Below are 21712 nucleotides of genomic sequence, written 5' to 3'. Positions count from 1 at the left end.
TTGGGGAGGGTATATGATATAATGAGTGCTGTGAAGTGTGTAGACCTGGAAAATTCACAGACCTGTACCCCTGGGGCTAATAATACATTATATGTTCATAAAAAAATTAAAAAATTTTAAAAAAATGATTTCACTTGCAAGGTTAATATCTACAGTCAGTGTTTATAATTTTAATTATCTTCTTGCCTTGTTCCAAAGTTAAATCTAAAAGCTGAAAATTAATAACAGTGTAACCTTATTATGTCCATGTAAATATTAATCAGTTCACATTAATATTCCTCTTAATGAGTTTTTTGAAGAGAGAATGTACTCCAGGATCCAGCACAAAAGGCAAAGAAAAATTACCCAAATAATAGTTCAGAGATCAAGACTGATTTCAGAGGTTCCAACATGAAAAAGGAGTTCCAAAAGAAGAAAATGTTGGAAATGAAAGAGAAGTAATATTCAAAGAGATAATAGCCAAGAATTTTCCAAATGAAAGAAAGAAGTGTATTTTGAGATCAAAACTACACTTTTGGCACTAGGTAGCAAAAATAAAACTAAATCCCCATATATGTACACATATAGATCAATTTGGAATAATAGAGAAAGAGACCTATACACAGAATACAAACTAATGTTCAAAAACAGTAACAAGGTAATTCAGGGGCAAAGGATAGTCTTTTTAACAAATTGTGCTGAACAACTGGATGTCCATAAGAAAACAAAACAAAACAAAACAAAAAACTTCTGAGCTTTACCTCTGTACCTCTGTAGGGGCCAAGGGCAGGCTGCCCCTCAGATGGGCCACTTTGCCATGAAGATTAATTTGAGTTAAAAACCTATTAAAACCCAGCAGATTTAGGAACAGTTCTTTACCTTCCACACAACTGCCTACAAAAAATTTAAATAAAGGACCTGGTCTGGGAAGAGAGCTACCTACAATATAATTACATTATACTATGAACTAGGTATGGCATATATGGAGGAACCTACCCAGGCCTGTCTGATCCAAGTTTTCTATGTCACATTGTTTCTGGGTGGCCCCAAAAATATTTGAAACATTTACTCATTTTCATCTTCCAGTGAATTGTATTCCTTCCCTCTGACATCCCAGACCCCTGCCCACCCCTTCTCCTTAGTTCAGAATAACATATACACCCCACCTTGCCTGTCTTTCGAATTTCCATGTCTGTATGGATTACCCATACGTATGAATTAAATTTGATTTTCTCCTGTTGATCTGTCTCTTGTCAAGATGATTTTTAGTTCAGCTAGAAGAATCCTGAAGAGAACAGGTAATTCTTACCTGTTCTTGCCAACCTGTTCTTACCTGTTCTTACCAACACCTCACTCTCTGTGCAAATATTATCTCAAAATGAATTATAGATCTATATGTAAGAGTTAACAACTATAAAACTTTCAGATTGAAAATACAGGAGAAAATTTTTGTGACTTTGGGTTAAGGTAAATATTTCTTAAGAAACTAAAGTATAAACTATAAAAGAAAAACCAGTGAACTGGACTTCATCAAAGTTTAAAACTTATACTCTTCAAAAGACAGTTAAGAAAATGAAAACACAAGCCACATGTCCTGGAATATAATATTTGCAAAATGCACTATCTGATAAAGGACTTATCTCCAAAATTTATAAAGTACTAAAAACTCATTAAGAAAACTCGATTTTTATTTTATTTTTTTTTTAAATAAAATATTTTATTTATTTATTTATTTATTTGACAGACAGAGATCACAAGTAGGCAGAGAGGCAGGCAGAGAGAGAGAGGGAGAAGCAGGCTCCCCGCTGAGCAGAGAGCCCGATGTAGGGCTCAATACCAGGACCCTGGGATTATGACCAGAGCTGAAAGCAGAGGCTTTAACTCACTGAACCACCCTGGCACCCAAATAAAACTCATTTTTAAATGGGCAAAAGAAGAGCTACAGATGGTAAATAAGCATATGAAACAATGCTCATATCATTAGTCATTAAGGAAATGCAAATTAAAATTACAATGAGGTGCCACAACACACTCATTAAAAAAGCAAAAATAAAGTTGTTGTTTTTTTCTTTTAGAGGCAATATCAAGTGCTGGCAAGGATCCAGAATAATTGAAACTTTTCATACATTGCAGGTAAATGTATAAAGTACAATACATACATACACACAATCATATGGATGAATCTCAAAAGCATTATGCTAAATGAAATAAACCAATACAAACGTGTGATTCTACTTATAAAGCCTTCTGGAAAATACAAAACTATAGGGAATGAAACCAAATTGATAGCTGCCAGAAGCAGATGCAAAGGGGAGGGGAATAAATACAAAGGGACATGAAGCAAGGTTGAGAGATGATGGAAATGTTGTGTATGCTGATTTTGGTGGTGGCTACATGACTGTATCTGTTCATCCATACTCACTAAACTATGTCTGAGAAGGTGAATCTTACTGTGTATAAGTTATACCTCAATAAACCTGACTATAAAAACTCACAGAAAACTTTGTAACAGACTTGCACAAAATTAAGGATAAAAAGAAAATCCTAAAAGCCCAAGAGCAGAAAAAGAAAAGGAAAAAAAAACTAGACTGAAGGAGATGTCAAAAGACAACAGAGTCGTATTTTCAAAGTACTTGCTAAGGGGAGGTAAAAGAAAGAAAGTAAGGAATGAGGGAACAAAGAGGAAAGGGAGGGAAAATATCCGTTAACCTAGAATTTTGCAACCAATTAATTATCCAAGAGGGATGGCAAAACAAAAAAATTTCAGACACACAAAGGCTAATAGAGTTTATGAACCACAGAGCTTCACTAAGAGAACTAAAAGATGTATTTCAGCAAGAAAAGCAAGTTCAAATGGAAACACAAGGTACTGAAAAAACAGGTATGGAGAAAATATAATGGCAAATTTAGTAATTTTGATTGAACTGAATAATGATAGTGATCTTTGATACTGACATTGAATACTGAACTGATAATTAAATATAAATAAAAACATATTTTTCTTTTACAACAAAAGGCAAACAAACTATAGGGAACAACAGTAAGACTGGTGAAGATACCAAATGAGTAAAGTATGTTTCAGGTCTGTGTCATGCTTGGGAGGACAAAAATCCTGTGTGGGAGGCAGAATTCTGTCTGCCTCCTGTAAATATGCCTTATTTAATTCCCTCTCCTTGAGTGATGGCAGCACCTATGAATATAATGGAATGTACCCCCAAAGTCAGGTTATTAATCAGTGGGCTTTGAGTTAATCAGTAGGGAGATTATCAGTATGGGCTGATAAATCTAGATCTAGGCAGAGACATACTCCTGCTGACTTGGAAGAAAGGAAACATCATTGTTGTAAACTATCCATGGAGCCAAGAAGCCATGGAACTGCAGGCAGCATCTGGGAGCCAAAAGGATTACCCAACCAATAGCTATCAAGAAAATGCCACCACCTAGGTCTGTGATTTAGATAAACCTTTAACACCTCTCATTTTCCTCATCTAAAAAACAAAGAGTTTGTAGCAGATGATCTAAGACACCTCCTAGTCCCAGTATTTTATGAGGTGTGAAATGATTCCTAGTTGAGAAGAGACTCTTATGGCTCACTTGTTTATGCCTCTGAAATGCTATTTATTCAGATATATATGCACATGCCCCCATCTATATTATAGACAACATTTAAAATAGCTTACATGAGTTATAGTCTGACTTTAGACATCACCATTATTTTACTATCCACTTCAAAGTAATTTTGTTGTAGAAATTTTGCATTTTAATCTGATAGTTCAAAATAAATTCTACTGATACATAAGGATAATTCTGAAAAGTGAGTAACCGCTTATGATAAACATATATTCTAATGACTCATGCAATGATTCTCAGCCTTTCTTTGTTGGTATTTCTCAGAGTTCCAGTCACAGCTCTAGTCTCCTCTTAGGGACCTAACCCATTCACAACCACAGTTTCAACAATCACATTAAAGTTAGGTCTCCCAAATCTCAGATCTACTACCTGAGGTCCATACTCATATATTCATTGTCCATTTACATAACACCATCTGTTGTCAATATTTCAAATTCAACACACTGGACAAAGAACCAGCCTCCCACTCCTCTGCCAAATCTGTTCTTCTATTTATTATCTTGATGAATAAGAACAAAGTCCACTCGGATGTCCAAGTCAGAAATTTGAAGCCACTTGGACTTGTTTCCTCTCACCCCTCACGTCTAGTTACCAAACACTATTGAACTGACACATCACTGTCTTTTATTTCTTCTCAATATTCTTTGTTCCCACTGCTATTACTTAATTACCTTACTAAATCCTGATAATTTAATTTCTTACTGGATCCTGACAATAGATTTTTAATAAATTTTTTAAAAAGAGTTTATTTATTTATTTGACAGAGAGAGAGCTCACAAGTAGGCAGAGAGGCAGGCAGAAAGAGAGGGGGAAGCAGGCTCCCCGCAGAGCAAACAGCCTGATGTAGGACCCGATCCTGACCCTGAGATCAGACCTGAACCGAAGGCAGAGGCTTAACCCATTGAGCCATGCAGGCGCCCCTTGAAAATTAATTTTAAAATAACAAAGTATAGGTGAGGATGTAGAGAAAAGAGACCCTCATGAACCATTGCTGGGAATGTAAACTGGTACAGTCACTAAGGAAAACAGCATGGAGGTTCCTCAAAAATAAAAAATAGAACTGGGGCCCCTGGGTGGCTCAGTCAGTTGAGTGTCTTGACTCCTGATTTTGGCTCAAGTCATGATCTCAGGCTCCTCGGATTTAGCCTTGCACTCAGTGTGGAGTCTGCTTGGGATTCTCTCTCTCCCTCTCTGTCTCTGCTCCTCCTTCCCTCACACTTTCTCTCTAAAATAAGTAAATAAAATCTTTAAATAAATAAATACAGAATTTTGTGTAAGATGGCAGAGAAGTGGGAGACCCTGTTTCAACCAGTCCCCTGAAGTGAGCTAATTATCTACCAGAACACTCTGAACACCCATGAAACCAGCTTGAGATATAGGATTATACACTTCTGAATCCCTACAGGGGCAGAAGACACCAGCGGACAGGTAAAGCATACTAGGAATGATCGGACTGATATCAGAGGATAAAAAGGAGGAGGAGGGAGTCACCAGAAGCAACCCATTGGAAAGTAATACCCCAATACAAAAGTGCCCTGTGATTGGGGACAAGCATTGACTTGGAGTCTAGTTAAAAGCACTCAAAAAGAGCAACTGGTGGAATTGGGCAGTCACCAGCAGGCCTAAGCCCTGGACCCAGATTGGCCACTGCCGGCAACCACCGGTGCCAGAGAAAGTCCGTCAGCAGAGGAGCCTCCAGTTCCTGGTCCCAGAGCCCCCAGGGTTGCGAAGCTTAAGAGAGTCTGGTGGGCACTCTCTAGAACCATAGCCTTTTGCATTCGTGTTCACTGTGCGACCAGGATCTGAAACATGCTCCCCAACCTCGCCTGAGAGTGTTCCCTGTGGGTGCTAGCCGGTGGTCTATAGGACCGGCAGAGAGTCTGAACACTCCCAACCTGGACTTGAAAGAACTACCCCAGACAGCAGTCCAGGCAAAGGCAGCCACCAGAAGCAGGCTCCCTAGACCAACATCCCTCGCAGTTATGGCCCGGGGGTGCAGGGACAGGCGGGTGCTTCAGGCCACAAGAGACCATCGGGGTTCTCTGCTGCGGACTAAACCTCTGAAAAGCCGCAAAAAGCTGCCAAATAACAAAAACCTCCAGAGAACAAAAGCCTGAAAAACCGGTTTCCACAGAGCCCAGCCCCTTGACAGGGAGCAGGAGGACTCAACCCAAGCAAGACCAACTGAAAAACAACACAGCAGGCCCCTGCCCCAGAAAGCCAGCCAAAAGAAGGAGCAAAAGAACCAGAGGACAACCACCACTGGGTCCCCATAAAACTGTAAAACCCCAATATCAGGGGAAAACAATTTAGCTCCCGGTACTGTCTAAAACCTGTATATTTCATAGTACTACATTTTTTTTTTTTTTTAAGATTTTATTTATTTGTCAGAGAGAGAGAGTACAGGCGGGCAGAGTGGCAGGAGGAGGAAGAGGGAAAAGCAGGCTCTCTGCGGAGCAAGCTCCCCACAGAGCAAGGAGCCCAATGCAGAACTCGATCCCAGGACGCCAGGACGATGATCTGAGCCAAAGGCAGTCGCTTAACTGATTGAGCCACCCAGGTATCCCACTACTTTTATTTTTTATTCATTCTCACTATTCTTGTCCTTTTTAATTTCTTTTAACCTATTTACCATTACAACTAGAGGTTTAATATAACATATTCCACAATAACCTTATTTTTTTTTAAAGATTTTATTTATTTATCAGAGAGAGAGAGGGAGAGAGAGCGAGCACAGGCAGACAGAATGGCAGGCAGAGGCAGAAGGAGAAGCAGGCTCCCTGCCAAGCAAGGAAGCCAATGTGGGACTCGATCCCAGGATGCTGGGATCATGACCTGAGCCGAAGGCAGCTGCTTAACCAACTGACCCACCCAGGCGTCCCCCACAATAACCTTTTTTTTTTTTTTTTAAGATTTTATTTATTTATTTGACAGAGAGAGATCACAAGTAGGCAGAGAGGTAGGCAGAGAGAGAGGAAGGGAAGCAGGCTCCCTGCTGAGCAGAGAGCCCCATGTGGGACTCGATCCCAGGACCCTGAGATCATGACCCGAGCTGAAGGCAGTGGCTTAACACACTGAGCCACCCAGGCGCCCCAAACTTGAACTTTTTTCATACATATACCTGTATTTTTCTTTTTCTTTTCTATTTTATTTCTTTTTAATATACATATAGATCATATAGATATAAGCTTCAAGGTAATCCTCTTTCCCTAATCAATACTACTCCTATATATAAACCACTTTTAATCTCCCTTTATCTCTGGAAAGTTGAGTCTTTTAACAAAGATATCAAGATACACCCAGTAAGAATCAAAATAACTTTCCTCGCCCACATCGAGGATTTATAACCACGCTCCCATCTTCTTCTGTCAGTGTTTCTGTGTATTTGTTTTTGTTCTGGGATTACATAAATCTCATCCTTGGGGTTCATTTTGGCTGGGATCTTTTTTTTTTTTTTTTTTCTTGTCATTTACTTTTTGTTTCTCTTTTTGTTCGTCCGTTTTTGTTTGTATACCTTATATATCTTACCTTTGGGGCCCATTCTGGCTGGGTCTTTTTTTTTTTTTTTTTTTTTCTGTCTCTCTTTCTCTTTCTCTGTTTTTCTTTTTTCTTTCTCTTTGGTGGTGACTTCTGATTGCTCAGAAGCGTTCCAGGGTGCACCCTGCCTGGATTGCAGTTCATATATTCAGCTACACATCCCTTCAACCACCTCTCACCAAAATGACTAGGAGGAGGAACACCCAACAGAGGAAAAATTCAGAGACTGTGCCCTCTCCATCAGAGCTACTGGATATGGACTTAAACAGTATGTCTGAAAGGGAATTCAGGGTAACAATTATCCAGGCAATGGCTTGGTTGGAGAAAACCATTAGTGACTACATGGAATCCGATTAAGGCAGAAGTGAGAGGCACTGGGGAAGAAGTCAAAAATGCTATCAATGAGATCCAATCTAATCTAAATACTCTAACAGCTATGGTAACTGAGGCAGAAGATAGAATTAGTGATCTAGAGGACAAACTGATAGAGAAAAGGATCAGGAGGAGCCCTGGAACAAACAGCTTAGAAGCCATGAAAACAGAAGTAAGGAAATAAGTGATGCCATGAAATGTTCCAATGTCAGAATTATTGGGGTCCCTGAGGGGGTGGAGAAAGAAAGAAGACCAGAAGATATAGCTGAAAAAATTCTCCATGAAAATTCTCCCAATATGGGTTATGGACCCAATGTTTGTGTCCTAGAGATAGAAAGATCAACGCCCAAGATGAACAATCTCGAGGCACCTGATTACAAGACTGATGAATCATAATTTTAGACAAGAGATCTCAGAGCGGCTAGGGGGAAAAGATTCCTTACATACAGAGGAAGGTCCATCAGAATAACGTCAGACCTGTAAACAGAAACCTGGCAAGCCAGAAGGGGCTGGCAAGACATATTCAGGGCACTAAATGAGAAGAACATGCAGCCAAGAATACTTTATCCCGCAAGGTTGACATTCAAAATGGATGGAGAGATAAAGAGGTTCCAAGACCAGTAAGGTTTAAGAGAATATGTGACCACCAAGCCAGCACTATAAGAAATATTAAGTGGGGGTTCTATAAGAGAAGAAAGAATAAAGAAAGAAAGAAAGAACCCAAGAGTGTCATAAAACAGAAATTTACAAAGACAATCTATAGAAACAAGGACTTCACAGGCAACATGATGTCAATAAAAACGTCTCTTTCAATAATCACTCTCAACGTGAATAGCCTAAACCCTCCCATAAAACAGCACAGGGTTGCAGACTGGATAAAATGACAGGACCTGTCCATATGCTGTCTACAAGAGACCCATTTGGGACCTAAGGATATATCCAGACTGAAAATGAAGGGATGGAGAAGCATCTTTCATGCCAATGGGCCTCAAAAGAAAGCTGGGGTAGTGATTCTCATATCAGATAATTTAGATTTTAAACTAAAGACTGTAGTCAGAGATAAAGAAGGACACTACATCATTCTTAAAGGGTCTATCCACCAAGATAGACCCTTTGCCTAACAATTGCAAATATTTATGCCTCTAATACAGGAGTAACTACATAAGATGACAGTTAATTAAGATAAAGAGTCATACTGATATGAATACATTAGTAGTAGGGAATCTTAACATGCCATTCTCAGTAACAGACAAATCATCCAAGCAGAAAATTAATAAAGAAACAAGAGCATTGAATGACATTGGACCAGATGGACCTCATAGATATACAGAACATTCCACCATAAAACAACAGAATATTCATTCTTCTCAAGCGTACATGGAACTTTCTCCAGAATAGACCACATACTGGGTCACAAATCAGGGCTCAACTGATACCAAAATTGAGATTACTCCCTGTGTATTCTCAGACCACAATGCTATGAAACTGGAACTCAACCACAAGAAAAAGTTTGGAAGGAATTCAAACACTTGGAAGCTAAAGACCACTCTGCTTAAGAATATTTGGCTTAGGGGCTCCTGGGTGGCTCAATGGGTTAAGCCTCTGCTTTCGGCTCGGGTCATGATCTCAGGGTCCTAGAATTGAGCCCCGCATCGGGCTCTCTGCTCAGCGGCGAGCCTGTTTCCCCCTTTCTCTCTGCCTGCCTCTCTGCCTAGCTGTGATCTCTTTCTCTGTCAAATAAATAAATAAAATCCTAAAAAAAAAAAAAAAAAAAGAATGTTTGGATTAACCAAGAAATCAAAGAAAAACTTAGACAATTCATGAAAACCAATGAGAATGAAGACACTGGTTCAAAATCTATGGGATACAGCAAAGGCAGTCCTAAGGAAGAAATATATAACCATACAAGCCTCCCTCAAAAAAATGAAAAATCCAGAATACACCAGCTCTCTTTACACCTTAAAAAACTGAAGATCAACAAAAAATTAAGCCAACCCCACACACAAGAAGGGAAATGATCAAGATTAGAGCAGAGATCAATTAGATAGAAACTAGAGATACAGTAGAACACATCAACGAAAGAAGAAGCTGGTTTTTTGAAAGAATCAATAAGATCGATAAACCACTGGCCAAACTAATCCAAAAGAAAAGAGAGAGGACCCAAATTAATAAAATTATGAATGAAAAGGGAGAGATCATGACTAACACCAAGGAAACCGAAACAATCATCAGATGATCAACAGTTATATGCCAATAGGTTAAGCAACCTAGATGAAATGGATGCATTCCTGGAAACCTGTAAGCTTCCAAAACTGAATCAGGAATAAACTGACAACCTGAACAGATGAATATCTAGTAATGAGATTGAACCAGTGATCAAAAACCTCCCAAAAAACAAGAGCCCAGGACCTGACAGATTCCCCGGAGAACTCTACCTAACATTCAAAGAAGAAATAACACCTATTCTCCTGAAGCTGTTTCAAAAGACAGAAACAGAAGGAAAACTTCCAGACTCTTTTTATGAAGCCAGCATTACCCTGATACTCAAACCAGGCAAGAGCCCACCAAAAAGGCGAATTTCAGACCAACATCCCTGATGAATATGGATGCCAAGATTCCCAACATGATCCTAGTTAATAGGATCCAACAGTGCATTAAAAAGATTATCCACCATGACCAGGTGGGATTTATCCATGAGAGGCAAGGGTGGTCCAACATTCACAAATCAATTAATGTGACAGAACAGATCAATAAGAGAAGACAGAAGAACCACATGGTCCTCTCAATTGATGCAGAAAAAGCATTTGACAAGATACAGCATCTGTTCCTGATTAAAACTCTTCAAAGTATTGGGATAGAGGGTATATTCCTCAACTTCATAAAATCTATCTATGAAAAACCCACAGTGAATATCATCCTCAATGGGGAAAAGCTGACAGCCTTCCCTTTGAGATCAGGAACATGACAAGGATGTCCACTCTTGCCACTGCTGTTCAACGTACTAGAAGTCCTAGCAACAGCAGTCAGACAACAAAAAGAAATAAAAGGTATTCAAATTGGCAAAGAAGAAGTCAAACTCTCTCTCTTTGCAGATGACATGATACTTTATAAGGAAAACCCAAATGACTCCACCCCAATTCAGTAATGTGGCAGGATACAAAATCAATGTACAGAAATCAGCTGCTCTCTTATACACTAACAATGAAAAAAATAGAAAGGGAAATTAGAGAATAGATTCCATTTACTATAGCACTGAGAACCATAAGATACCCGGGAATAAACCCAACCGAAGAGGTAAAAGATCTGTACTCAGGAATTACAGAACACTCATGAAAGAAACTGAAGAAGACACAAAAAGATGGAAGAGCATTCCATGCTCATGGATCAGAAGAATAAACATTGTTAAAATGTCTATACTGCCTAGAGCCATCAATATTTTCAATGCCATCCCAATCAAAATTCCACCAGCATCCTTCAAAGATCTGAAACAAACAATCCTAAAATTTGTATGGAACCAGAAGAGATCCCAAATTGCTAAGGAAATGTTGAAAAAGAAAAACAAAACTGGGGGAATGATGTTGGCTGACTTCAAGCTTTACTGAAAAGCTACGATCACCAAGACAGCATGGTACTGGCACAAAAACAGACGCATAGACCAGTGGAACAGAGTAGAAAGCCCAGATGTGGACCCTCAACTCTATGGTGAAATAACCTTTGACAAAGCAGGAAAACGTACACAGTGGAAAAAAGTCTCTTCAATAAATGGTGCTGGGAAAATTGGACAGCTGTGTGTAGAAGAAGGAAACTTGACCATTCTCTTATACCATACACAAAGATAAAATGGAAATGGGTTAAAAAACTCAACATGAAGCAGGAATCTATCAAAATCCTAGAGGAGAACACAGGCAGTAACCTCTTCGACATCAGCCACAGCAACTTCTTTCAAGACATGTCTCGAAAGGCAAAGGAAATAAGTGAAAATGAACTTTTGGGACTTCATCAAAATCAAAAACTTCTGCACAGCAAAGGAAACAGTCAACAAAACACAGAGGCAACACACGGAATGGGAGAGGATATTCGCAAATGACACTACAAAGGGCTGATATCCAAGATCTATAAAGAACTCCTCAAACTCAACACACACAAAACATATAATATGTCAAAAAATGAACAGAAGGGGCACCTGGGTGGCTCGGTGCCTCTGCCTTCGGCTCAGGTCATGATCTCAGGGTCCTGAGATCAAGCCCTGTATTATGCTCTCTGCTCAACAGGGAACCTGCTTCCTCCTCTCTCTGCCTGCCTCTCTGCCTACTTGTGATCTCTCTCTCAATCTCCCTCTCTCTCTCTCTCTCTGTCAAATAGATAAATAAATAAATAACTCTTTTTTAAAAAATAAATAAACGGACATAAGACATGAACAGACACTTTAAAGAAGACATACAAATGGCCAACAGACACATGAAAGTATGTTCATCATCATGAGCCAGCAGGGAGATTCAAATCAAATCCACACTGAGATACCACCTTACACCAGTTAAAATGGCCAAAATCAACAAGACAGTAAACAACAAGTGTTGAAGAGGATGTGGAGAAAGGGGAACCCTCTTACACTGTTGGTGGGAATGCAAGTTGGTGCAGCCACTTTGGAAAACAGTGTGGAGATTCCTTAGGAAATTAAAAATAGAGTTACCCTATGACCCTGTAATTGTACTACTGGGTATTTACTTCAAAGATACAGATGTAGTGAAAAGAAGGGCCACCTGTACCCCAATGCTCATAGCAGCAATGGCCACAGTTGACAAACTGTGGAAATAACCAAGATGCCCTTCAACGGACGAATGGATAAAGAAGATATTGTCCATATATACAATGGAGTATTCTGCCTCCATCAGAAAGGATGAACACCCAACTTTTGTATCAACATGGATGGAACTGGAAGAGATTATGCTGAGTGAAATAAGTCGAGCAGAGACAGTCAATTATCTTATGGTTTCACTTACTTGTGGAGCATAAGGAATAACACGGAAGACACTGGGGATGGAGAAGAGAAGAGAATTGGGAGAAATCGGAAGAAGAGACAAACCATGAAAGACTGTGGACTATGAGAAACAAACTGAGGGTTTGAAAGGGGGAGGTGGGTGATGGGTGAGCCTGGTGGTGGGTATTAAGGAGGGCACATATTGCATGGAGCACTGGGTATGGTACATGAACAATGAATTCTGGAACACTGAAAAAAAATAATAAAATAATAAATAAACATAAAAGAACTACCATATGATCTAGCAATTCCACTTATGATATTTATCTGAAGAGAATGAAAACACTAACTTGAAAAGAGATCTGCAGCCCATGTTTGTTACAACATCATTTACACTAGCCAAGACATGGAGACAACCTAAGTGTCTATCAACAGGTGAATGGATAAAGAAAATGTGATGTATATATACACTGTGGAATATTATTCTGCCATTAAAAAAAAATTCTGCGCCTGGGTGGCTCAGTGGTTTAAAGCCTCTGCCTTTGGCTCAGGTCATGATCCCAGGGTCCTGGGACTGAGCCCCGTATTGGGCTCTCTGCTCAGCAGGGAGCCTGCATCCTTGTCTCTCTCTGCCTGCCTCTCTGCCTACTTGTGATCTCTGTCTGTCAAATAAATAAAATCTTAAAAAAAAAAAAAATTCTGTCACTTGCAACAACACAGATGGAACTCAATGGCATTATTTTAAGTAAAATAAGCTAGACAGAGAAAGACAAATAACATATGATTTCACATTTATATACAGAATCTAAAAAACAAAAAACCATAGGACACCTAGACACAGGATGGAGGTTGAGAGGGTGGGTAAAATCAGTGAAAGAGGTCAAAGGTTCAAAATTCCAGTTGTAAGATAAATTAGTAGTGAGGGTGTATATACAGCATGGGAACTATAGTTAGCAACACTATTGTATATTTGAAAGCTGCTAATAGAGTAGATCTTAAAAGTTTTCATCAGCAAGAAAAAAAAACTGAAAATGGATGTTAACTAGACTCACTGTGATCATTTCACAGTAAATACAAATATCAAATCATTATATTTTACATCTGAAACTAACAGTACATGTCAATTATATCTCAATAAATAAATACTTAAGTCAATCTTACTGGGGTATAATTTCATGCTATAAAACCCAGAGACTTTAAGTATATAGTTCAATATGGTTTTGACAAATGTAAACATTCATGTAACCACCCTCCCTATCACTATATAAAATATTTATATAATCTCAGAAAATTCCCAGGGCCCCTCTGTAGCCAGTTGCAACCCCTGCAACCCCAACTCACCCCAGGTAAACACTAATCTAATTTCTATCACCACAGACTCATTTTGCCTGTTCTGGAGAATCATGTAAATAGAATCACATAATAGGTACTTTTTTGTGCCTGGCTTCTTTCGTTCAGCACAATGTCTGTGATATTCATCCATGCTGTTGTATGCATCAGCAGTTTGTTTTTATTGTCAAGCAATATTCTAGTGCTTATCCACTATATTTTTTTGTTTATCTACTGTAACTGCTTCTTAACTCGCTCTACCTGCCAGCAGATACATAGACTTTGATCCATTTTCATATTGCTTCTGAAGTCATCTTTCTAAAATGCAAATCTGCCTGTGTCACTCATTTTTTTTCAGTTGTTCCTCATTGCCTACTCAATAAAAGATGGACCCCTGAACAAGATTTTCATGAACCTCCCATGCGTTAGCACCTAATTCCTCCTCAAAACCCACATGAATATACAGTTGCTTGGATCCCCAATGCCATTTCGCTATTTATAGTTTTTATATGTGAATCCATCCAAATCAGGGAGAAAAGTGATTGTTTCCAGTCATTTCTGGAAATAAATTTAGGTTCTGAGTATTATATAGCCTGAAGGCTCTAAATGAATTCATATTAATCCTATACATTTCGGAACTGACACAGTAAATACTAAAGTATACTTCATAGGTATGTGGTAAGTTGTCGATGTACTGTCTTGTCCTCATGTAATATAACAAACTATCACAAAGACTAAGACATAAAGGTATAATCTTTTATGGATAAGCTATAATCACACTAAAGATGCAATTTTATATCCTGCTTTTGTCCTTACTTCAAGAGCATTTTCCGTGTTGTTACACTTTATTCATAAATATTACTTTTGATGGCTAAAAAGTGTTCGAAAAAAAAAAGTGTACATCTAATTAGTATAACACAGTTTTAAACCTTCTCCTATAGTTAGGCATTAGGTTACCACTAAATTTTTGTGTTAAATTTAAGTAATGCTGAAATAAACATTTCATGTATAAAGTATATTTTACAATTTAGATAATTTTTTTTTTTGGGGCACAGAATCCCACAAGGGGAATTACTGTATTCAGAAAGTATAAATAGGGGCACCTGTGTGGCTCAGTGGGTTAAGCCTCTGCCTTTAGCTCAGGTTGTGATCCCACGGTCCTGGGATCCGAGCCCCATATCGGGCTGTCTGCTCAGCGGGGAGCTTGCTTCCTCCTCTCTGTCTGCTTCTCTGCCTACTTGTGATCTCTGTCAAATAAATAAAATTAAAAAAAAAAAAAAAAAAAAAAGAAGGGCGCCTGGGTGGCTCAGTGGGTTAAAGCCTTTGCCTTCAGCTCAGGTCATGATCCCAGGGTCCTGGGATCGAGCCCCGCATTGGGCCCTCTGCTCCTCGGAGAGCCTGCTTCCTCCCCTCTCTCTGCCTGCCTCTCTGCCTACTTGTAATCTCTGTCTGTCAAATAAATAAATAAAATCTTAAAAAAAAAAATTAAAAAAAATTTTTAAAAAGTATAAATAATTTATGATTTTATTTTTATTTATTTATTTATTTATTTATTTTCAGTTTCTTACTTTCAAATTTAGTCCATCTCTCCCTACTACGTTCAGCTAGCTGGCCCTGAAATTACATTTTTTTTTTGATTTATTATTTTTTTTTATTTTTAAATTTTTATTTTTTATAAACATATATTTTTTATCCCCAGGGGTACAGGTCTGTGAATCACCAGGTTTACACACTTCACAGCACTCACCAAAGCATATACCCTCCCCAATGTCCATAATCCCACCCTCTTCTCCCAAACCCCCTCCCCCCAGCAACCCTCAGTTTGTTTTGTGAGATTAATAATTTATGATTTTAATATATTTATAAAATATCACCATGTACTACTCAGAAATAATTTTAATACCCTGGTCAACCTCACTCCCCCTTTCCAAGCCTTGTTCCTCAGAGACAATCTCTATTATTCATTTGTTATAGTTATTATACTACTCTTTCCCTATTTACCAACCACAGATATTGTTTTTTAACTTCCTGTTATGATAATGAGAATTTAGCTAAACTAACCACTTCTTACCTCCTCTGTTAAATCAGAGGAGGCTAAGTTTGTAATGCCAAATAATACACATAAATATATTTCTTCTCTCTCAACTTATAATGTCTTTTTATTAGTATCCTTAGTCTTTTCCAGTAGCTATGCATCTACTTTTACATTGGGAAGGCAAACAATATTTATAATTTATTTTGAAACCATAATAAAGTTGCTCATGTCAGTGGTTTTTAAAACCTGAAAATTAAATAAATAATATTTACATTACAATTATATAGATATTGTTAACTGAAGAAACAAGTAGTAAGTTATGATTATGCTTCTTTTTACCAGGTACCAATATCATGATCCCTAACCCACTGAAAGAAAAATATTCTTACATGATGATCAATGGATTATCTTGTAACTTTGATTCCAGCCTTTATAAAATAGTAACAGCCACATGAGGTAAAGTACTAAAATTTGTATTTCCTTAAGCCTTAGCAAGTTCTAACTTGCTGCTGATACAAAGTCCAATGCCAGGCTTCCAAATTAATGACTATTATTTTGCATCTGAGTCCAAAAATTTTTATCATCTTTTTTTTTAAAGATTTTATTTATTTGACAGAGAGAGAGAGAGCACAAGCAGTGGGAGGGGTAGAGGGAGAAGCAGGCACCCTGCTAAGTAGGGAGCCTGATTCAGGGCTTGATCTCAGGACCCCAGGAGCACACCAGAGCAGAAGGCAGACATTTAACCAACAGATCCACCCCAGAACCCTGCACCTTTTTTTTTTTTTTTTTTAAAGTATGCTCCATACTCCAGCTTGTAGCCAAGCATGGGGCTTGAATTCATGACCCCGAGATCAAGACCCGAGCTGAAGTCAAGATTTGGATGTTTAACCAACTGAGCCGCCCAGGCTCCCCCTGAAATTTTTATTGTCTTATAAAGGGTGCAGACAAAGTCATAAAGCATTCCCACCTGCCAGAGCATCTCGATAAAGCTGCACAAAATGATTAAAGATATCCTTCGGCAAACACTTTTCATCTGGTAGACACTGTAGAAGGATGACTATCTCAGATTGACCCACTGCATGCATTCCCTTGGTTGTGAAACACCAGCACTTCCTGTTCACATCTATGAATGGAATAAAAATATAAAAGTAAGACATTCTCCTCAACCCTTACCTTTAAAAAAATGCACAGAAATCTGATAAAATATAGCAAAGAATAAAATGTATTATATTGAATCTGTACAATTCAACTGTGAACTATTAATGCACTGAACCAAAGAACCAATGAAGAAAATAAAATATACGAATGACTCTGGCTTAAACAAATACTTAGAAAAGCAATGGGAAGGGAAGTAAAAGAAGAAACAGTGAAAGAAAATGGGCTTAAAATTTTAACTCTTATTATTAAAATGTGTAATTGTTAAAAGCAAAGGCATTCCATTAAAAATAAATTAAATAAGACTAAGTGTCTTAGGCTATAAAGAATATATACCCCACCTGTATTTTTAAAAATTCACTAAATCAATCAATCAATCAATTAATTAATTCACTTTACCAAGGAAAAAAATTACTTATATAGAACTAGAAACAATAACAAAGGCCAGTATTACAGCTTTGGATTCAGGTTGTGAGCAAAAGAAAATATACTTTTATATATTTAAAATTTCATCTGTAACTGAAAGATTCTAGTTTTTTATTTTTTAAAAGATTTTATTTTTTAAGTAATCTCTATAGCCAATGCGTGGTTTGAACTTTACAATCCTGAGATTGATGAAGAGTTGCATGGTCTACTGCCTGAGCCAGCCAGGGACCCCAAGATTCTAGCTTTTTAAATTATTATCCTTTTTGGCAGAAAATTCTAGATAAACATCAACATGATTTTACTTGGTTTCATCCTATAAAAAGTGGTGAAAGAATGGCTTTTCTGGACTATTTACTTTCACTTCTTCACCTTAAGGCACTGTAGAGTCCCAACAGCACAAGCCATATATAGTTAAAAATAATGTTCAATCTTTGACACTTCTATCATTTGTACTCCATACATAATAGGATCCCCAAAGGAACTGAAACAAGATTCAAATATAATTACAGATCTCAAAATGTAAATCAAAACCAACAAAAGTTCCCTTTCTTACACTTTGGGAATAATGTTACTTTATTATACCTAACAGGAAGCCCCAATACAACTGTATTAAGATGGTGTACACTTCAGGAATTCTGGGTTAGCTATTTTCTAAGTGTAACTTATAAACTAGATATGGTAAATTGAAATTTCACAAATTATCTTAAAATCTAATCCTATAAGGAAAGGGGGCAAGCATTAATAACTGGCCAAATATACAAGGGTACAATTAAGTAAACCAGAGCCCCCACTTTTTAATAAAGAACCTCAAAGGAAGTAGCAGATAGGTGTCTCTGGACTCCAAGGTCAACTTAATAAGTACCCAGTGGGAATTAGAAGACGGTTCCCCAGTGCTTCTCCCCAAAACTTGCCTATTGACATTCATTCAGGATAAATGCATTCTCTATGTTCCAACACCATCCTGGAATTAAGATTCCAATTTACTGTCCTCTTACTCATTCTGATGCCCAGAAGCTAGTCCCAAGAATTAAGAAGTTTCTTCTGAATCTTAACTTATGATGTGCTGAAGTTCTACTATGTGTCAGCTAACTAACCTTTTCTCAAATAAAGGTTTGCACATGATTAAGGTTTTTGAAATTTAAATCTTAGCATGTAAATTATTTGACCTTCCTGGATAATTTGTCCACCACCATTCTGGGGGTGAGCTGTGATCTAGCACATCCATCTTAGGAAGTTTTGTTTGGCTTTCTCCATGGAGAATTCACCTATCTCTTCTCAAGAGTTTGTTACTCCCACAGCTGTCCTCTGGGATACGTTATTTTATACAAACCGATTTCTTTGGTACTCAGTTTTCAGTTAAGATGTGGCTCCACCCATATAAAAACAACTGTGTATAAGGAATTTGAAAGCTTTACTTATTATCTATGAGTAAGTAAAGTATCTCATTTTAATTTTAAAAAACAAATTTCTAACTTACAATTAACAATTTTAACCATTGACAACAAATTTGCATTCAAAACAAAGACAAGTGGGTCAGGACCACCATCCTCTAACTGCTGCATTACTGAAATCTGTGATGGTTTCTCTTCCACAGCATAATCTGTAAGGGAAGAAAACAATGTAAAAGATTAGTTAAAATGACAAATCAAGACGAAATCTGATGCAGGAATGGGCTGATTATTCACAAGAAAGAGTTAAGCACTTGATTTACAGATATGGTGAACATATCTGCTGACCCACTGTAATGCTAATAGTTTCCCTTTCATTCTCAAAAGTGACCCTGTCCAGTTTGGATGAGAACATGTTATCCTATAAATAGACTTCTCCACAAACTGACTTGTGGCATAATCTAAAGGCACCCCTTTAGCATATGCACCCCGCTGTTTATAGCAGCATTATCAATAATAGCCAAACTATGGAGAGAGCTCAAATGTCCATCGACTGATAAATGGATAAAGAAGAGGTGGCATATATATAATGGAATATCAGGCATCAAAAGGAAAGAAATCTTGCCATTTGCAAGGATGTGAATGGAGCTACAGTGTATTATGCTAAATGAAATAAGTCAGTCAGACTTATGATTTCACTCATGTGATATTTAAGAAACAAAACAGATGAACACAGGGGAAGGATAAAAGAGAGAGAAAGAGAGAAAGAGAGAGAGAGAGGGAAGCAAACCATAAGAGACTCTTAACTTTATATATAGAGAACAAACTGAGGGTTGATGGGGAGGGGCATGGGCTGAATGGGTGATAGGTATTAAGGAGGGCACTTGTGATAAGCTCTAGGTGTTGTATGTAAGCACTGAATCACTAAATTCTACACTTACCATAAGTAAGAAACCAATCTTACCATATGTTAACTAGAATTTAAATAAAAACTTGGAAAAGAAAAGTAAAGATAGCCCTTTAACAAAATATCAACTATCATTTCGTTTCATTTCACTCCAACAAGAATTTCACATATAACATGTTCTAAGACCAACATTTGAAATAATCCATGATCTATAAGAAAGTGCTAATACCCTAACCTCCAGATGAAAAGGGTATTGTGGGGTTGAGGGAGAAGAGAATCCGACTTTTTACTCTATATTCTTTTGTACTGTTGAGAATTTTTTTACTATTAAAAAACTAAACTTGAAAAAAAAGTGCCCAGAAAATAAACTAAAACTAAAATAAACTAAAACCATGATAAGTGACTGGCTTTGTGAAACACTTCCTCTAAGTCAAGAGTTCAGCACATGTATCAATCACCAAAATCACCAGTAAATCATAACAGTTTCCAACATGGACAAGTTAATACTTGAGACCCTGCACAGAACCTTTCCCACTGAAACCCTGAAATGTGTGTATGTGTGAAATGTGTGTATCACAGTATGTGATATTCAGTCATGACATTTTGACTGATGGTACGTACCATCTTCCCAGTTTGAAGTCAAAATCGTGTATAATAACAACAGAAACCAAAAAACTGTTTTTTAGATGTAAGAGGAAATGTCTATTTTACCAATAAATGGAAATGTTCATTGAAAAGAAAAATACTGGGGCGCCTGAGTGGCTCAGTGGGTTAAGCCGCTGCCTTCGGCTCGGGTCATGATCTCAGGGTCCTGGGATCGAGCCCCACATTGGGTTCTCTGCTCAGCAGGGAGCCTGCTTCCCCCTCTCTCTGCCTGCCTCTCTGCCTACTTGTGATCTGTCTATCGAATAAATAAAATCTTAAAAAAAAAAAATACTAAGTGACTTAAGAGAAAATATTTGTATGAAGTTATCCCACTGGAATACAAAACTGCAAAATTCTGGTGAAGAGACAGGAATAATATGGTTTAAGTAAGTATAAATAGTAGTTTCTTGTAGGAGGTATTTAAATAATTAGATTTAATGAAAATGAATCTTATTTAAACAATAGAGTAGGCCAATTTAACTTCTTGTAAGTTAAATCTAAGACTCATTAAAGTAACCAAAATTTGAACCTAAGTAGTAACTTTACTAACAAAAGAATGTTTTTAGAGGCTCTGAGTAAAGTAGTAAGGATTATACAATCAAAAGAATGCTTAACTTACATGAAAGTTCATAGCTGAACTATCTGGGACATGGCTGGATTTTATAGTCTGATACTTTGAGCCAACATTGCTGAGACCCCACAACAGACCCAGCAGCATGGTAGGAGAAGACAAGAGCATGAATTAAGTCTGAAGAAATGCATGGCTTAAGTGAAATGAATCAGACCTATAAAATAGCTAAATTATAGTAAGAAAGGTGTTAATATAGTAAGGGTGTATAAGAATTTCTATTCAGGGGCACCTGGGTGGCTCAGTCAGTTAAGCCTCTAACTCGATTCCTGCTCTGGTCATGATGAGAGATTGAGCTCCATGTCAGGCTCCATGTTCAGCATGAGTCTCCTCAAGATCTTCCTCCTCCTGCTCCCTCCTCCTCTACTCCACCCCCAGCTAATGCACATGTGGTCTCTTTCTCTCTTTAAAATAAATAAATAAAATCTTAAAAGAAAAAAAACTAATTTCTTTTCAAACAGAGACGATGTAAAACACTACTACAGAGCAGCACTGGTAAGGATTCAGAGAGGAGCTTTTCATTACTCTGGATTTTGAAAAGTTGAGGATTTCTTCAAGGAGTCTACTGTATACAAACATATTCTAGGCAGAGGAAAGGAAGATAAGGAAAGTATTAATTACATGTCTACTTTACACCAGTCAATGTTCTTGCTACATACTTCCAGGTATGAAATCTGATTTAATACTCACAATGACTTTTAAG

At 37.7% G+C, this 21712-nt stretch overlaps 1 protein-coding gene across 5 annotated transcripts in view; it reads right to left on the bottom strand.

Moving 5' to 3' along the window:
* The window catches only part of ZFYVE9 (zinc finger FYVE-type containing 9), a 203780-nt gene that overhangs the window by 55892 nt on the left and 126176 nt on the right, over positions 1–21712 (bottom strand). For all 5 annotated transcript variants that reach the window (XM_082688389.1, XM_082688392.1, XM_082688388.1 and 2 more), the window contains 2 exons: positions 18919–19041; positions 16828–16983 (listed from right to left, as the gene is read on the bottom strand). In XM_082688389.1, coding sequence (XP_082544515.1) covers positions 16828–16983; positions 18919–19041 — 279 coding nt within the window. The remainder of the gene's footprint in view (positions 1–16827; positions 16984–18918; positions 19042–21712) is intronic.

This window comes from Mustela nivalis (genome assembly GCF_964662115.1).
Source record: "Mustela nivalis genome assembly, chromosome: 10".
Taxonomy (NCBI): Eukaryota; Metazoa; Chordata; class Mammalia; order Carnivora; family Mustelidae; genus Mustela; species Mustela nivalis.
Note: the sequence above shows the minus strand (reverse complement) of the source record. Positions and strands in the feature narration are given on the sequence as shown.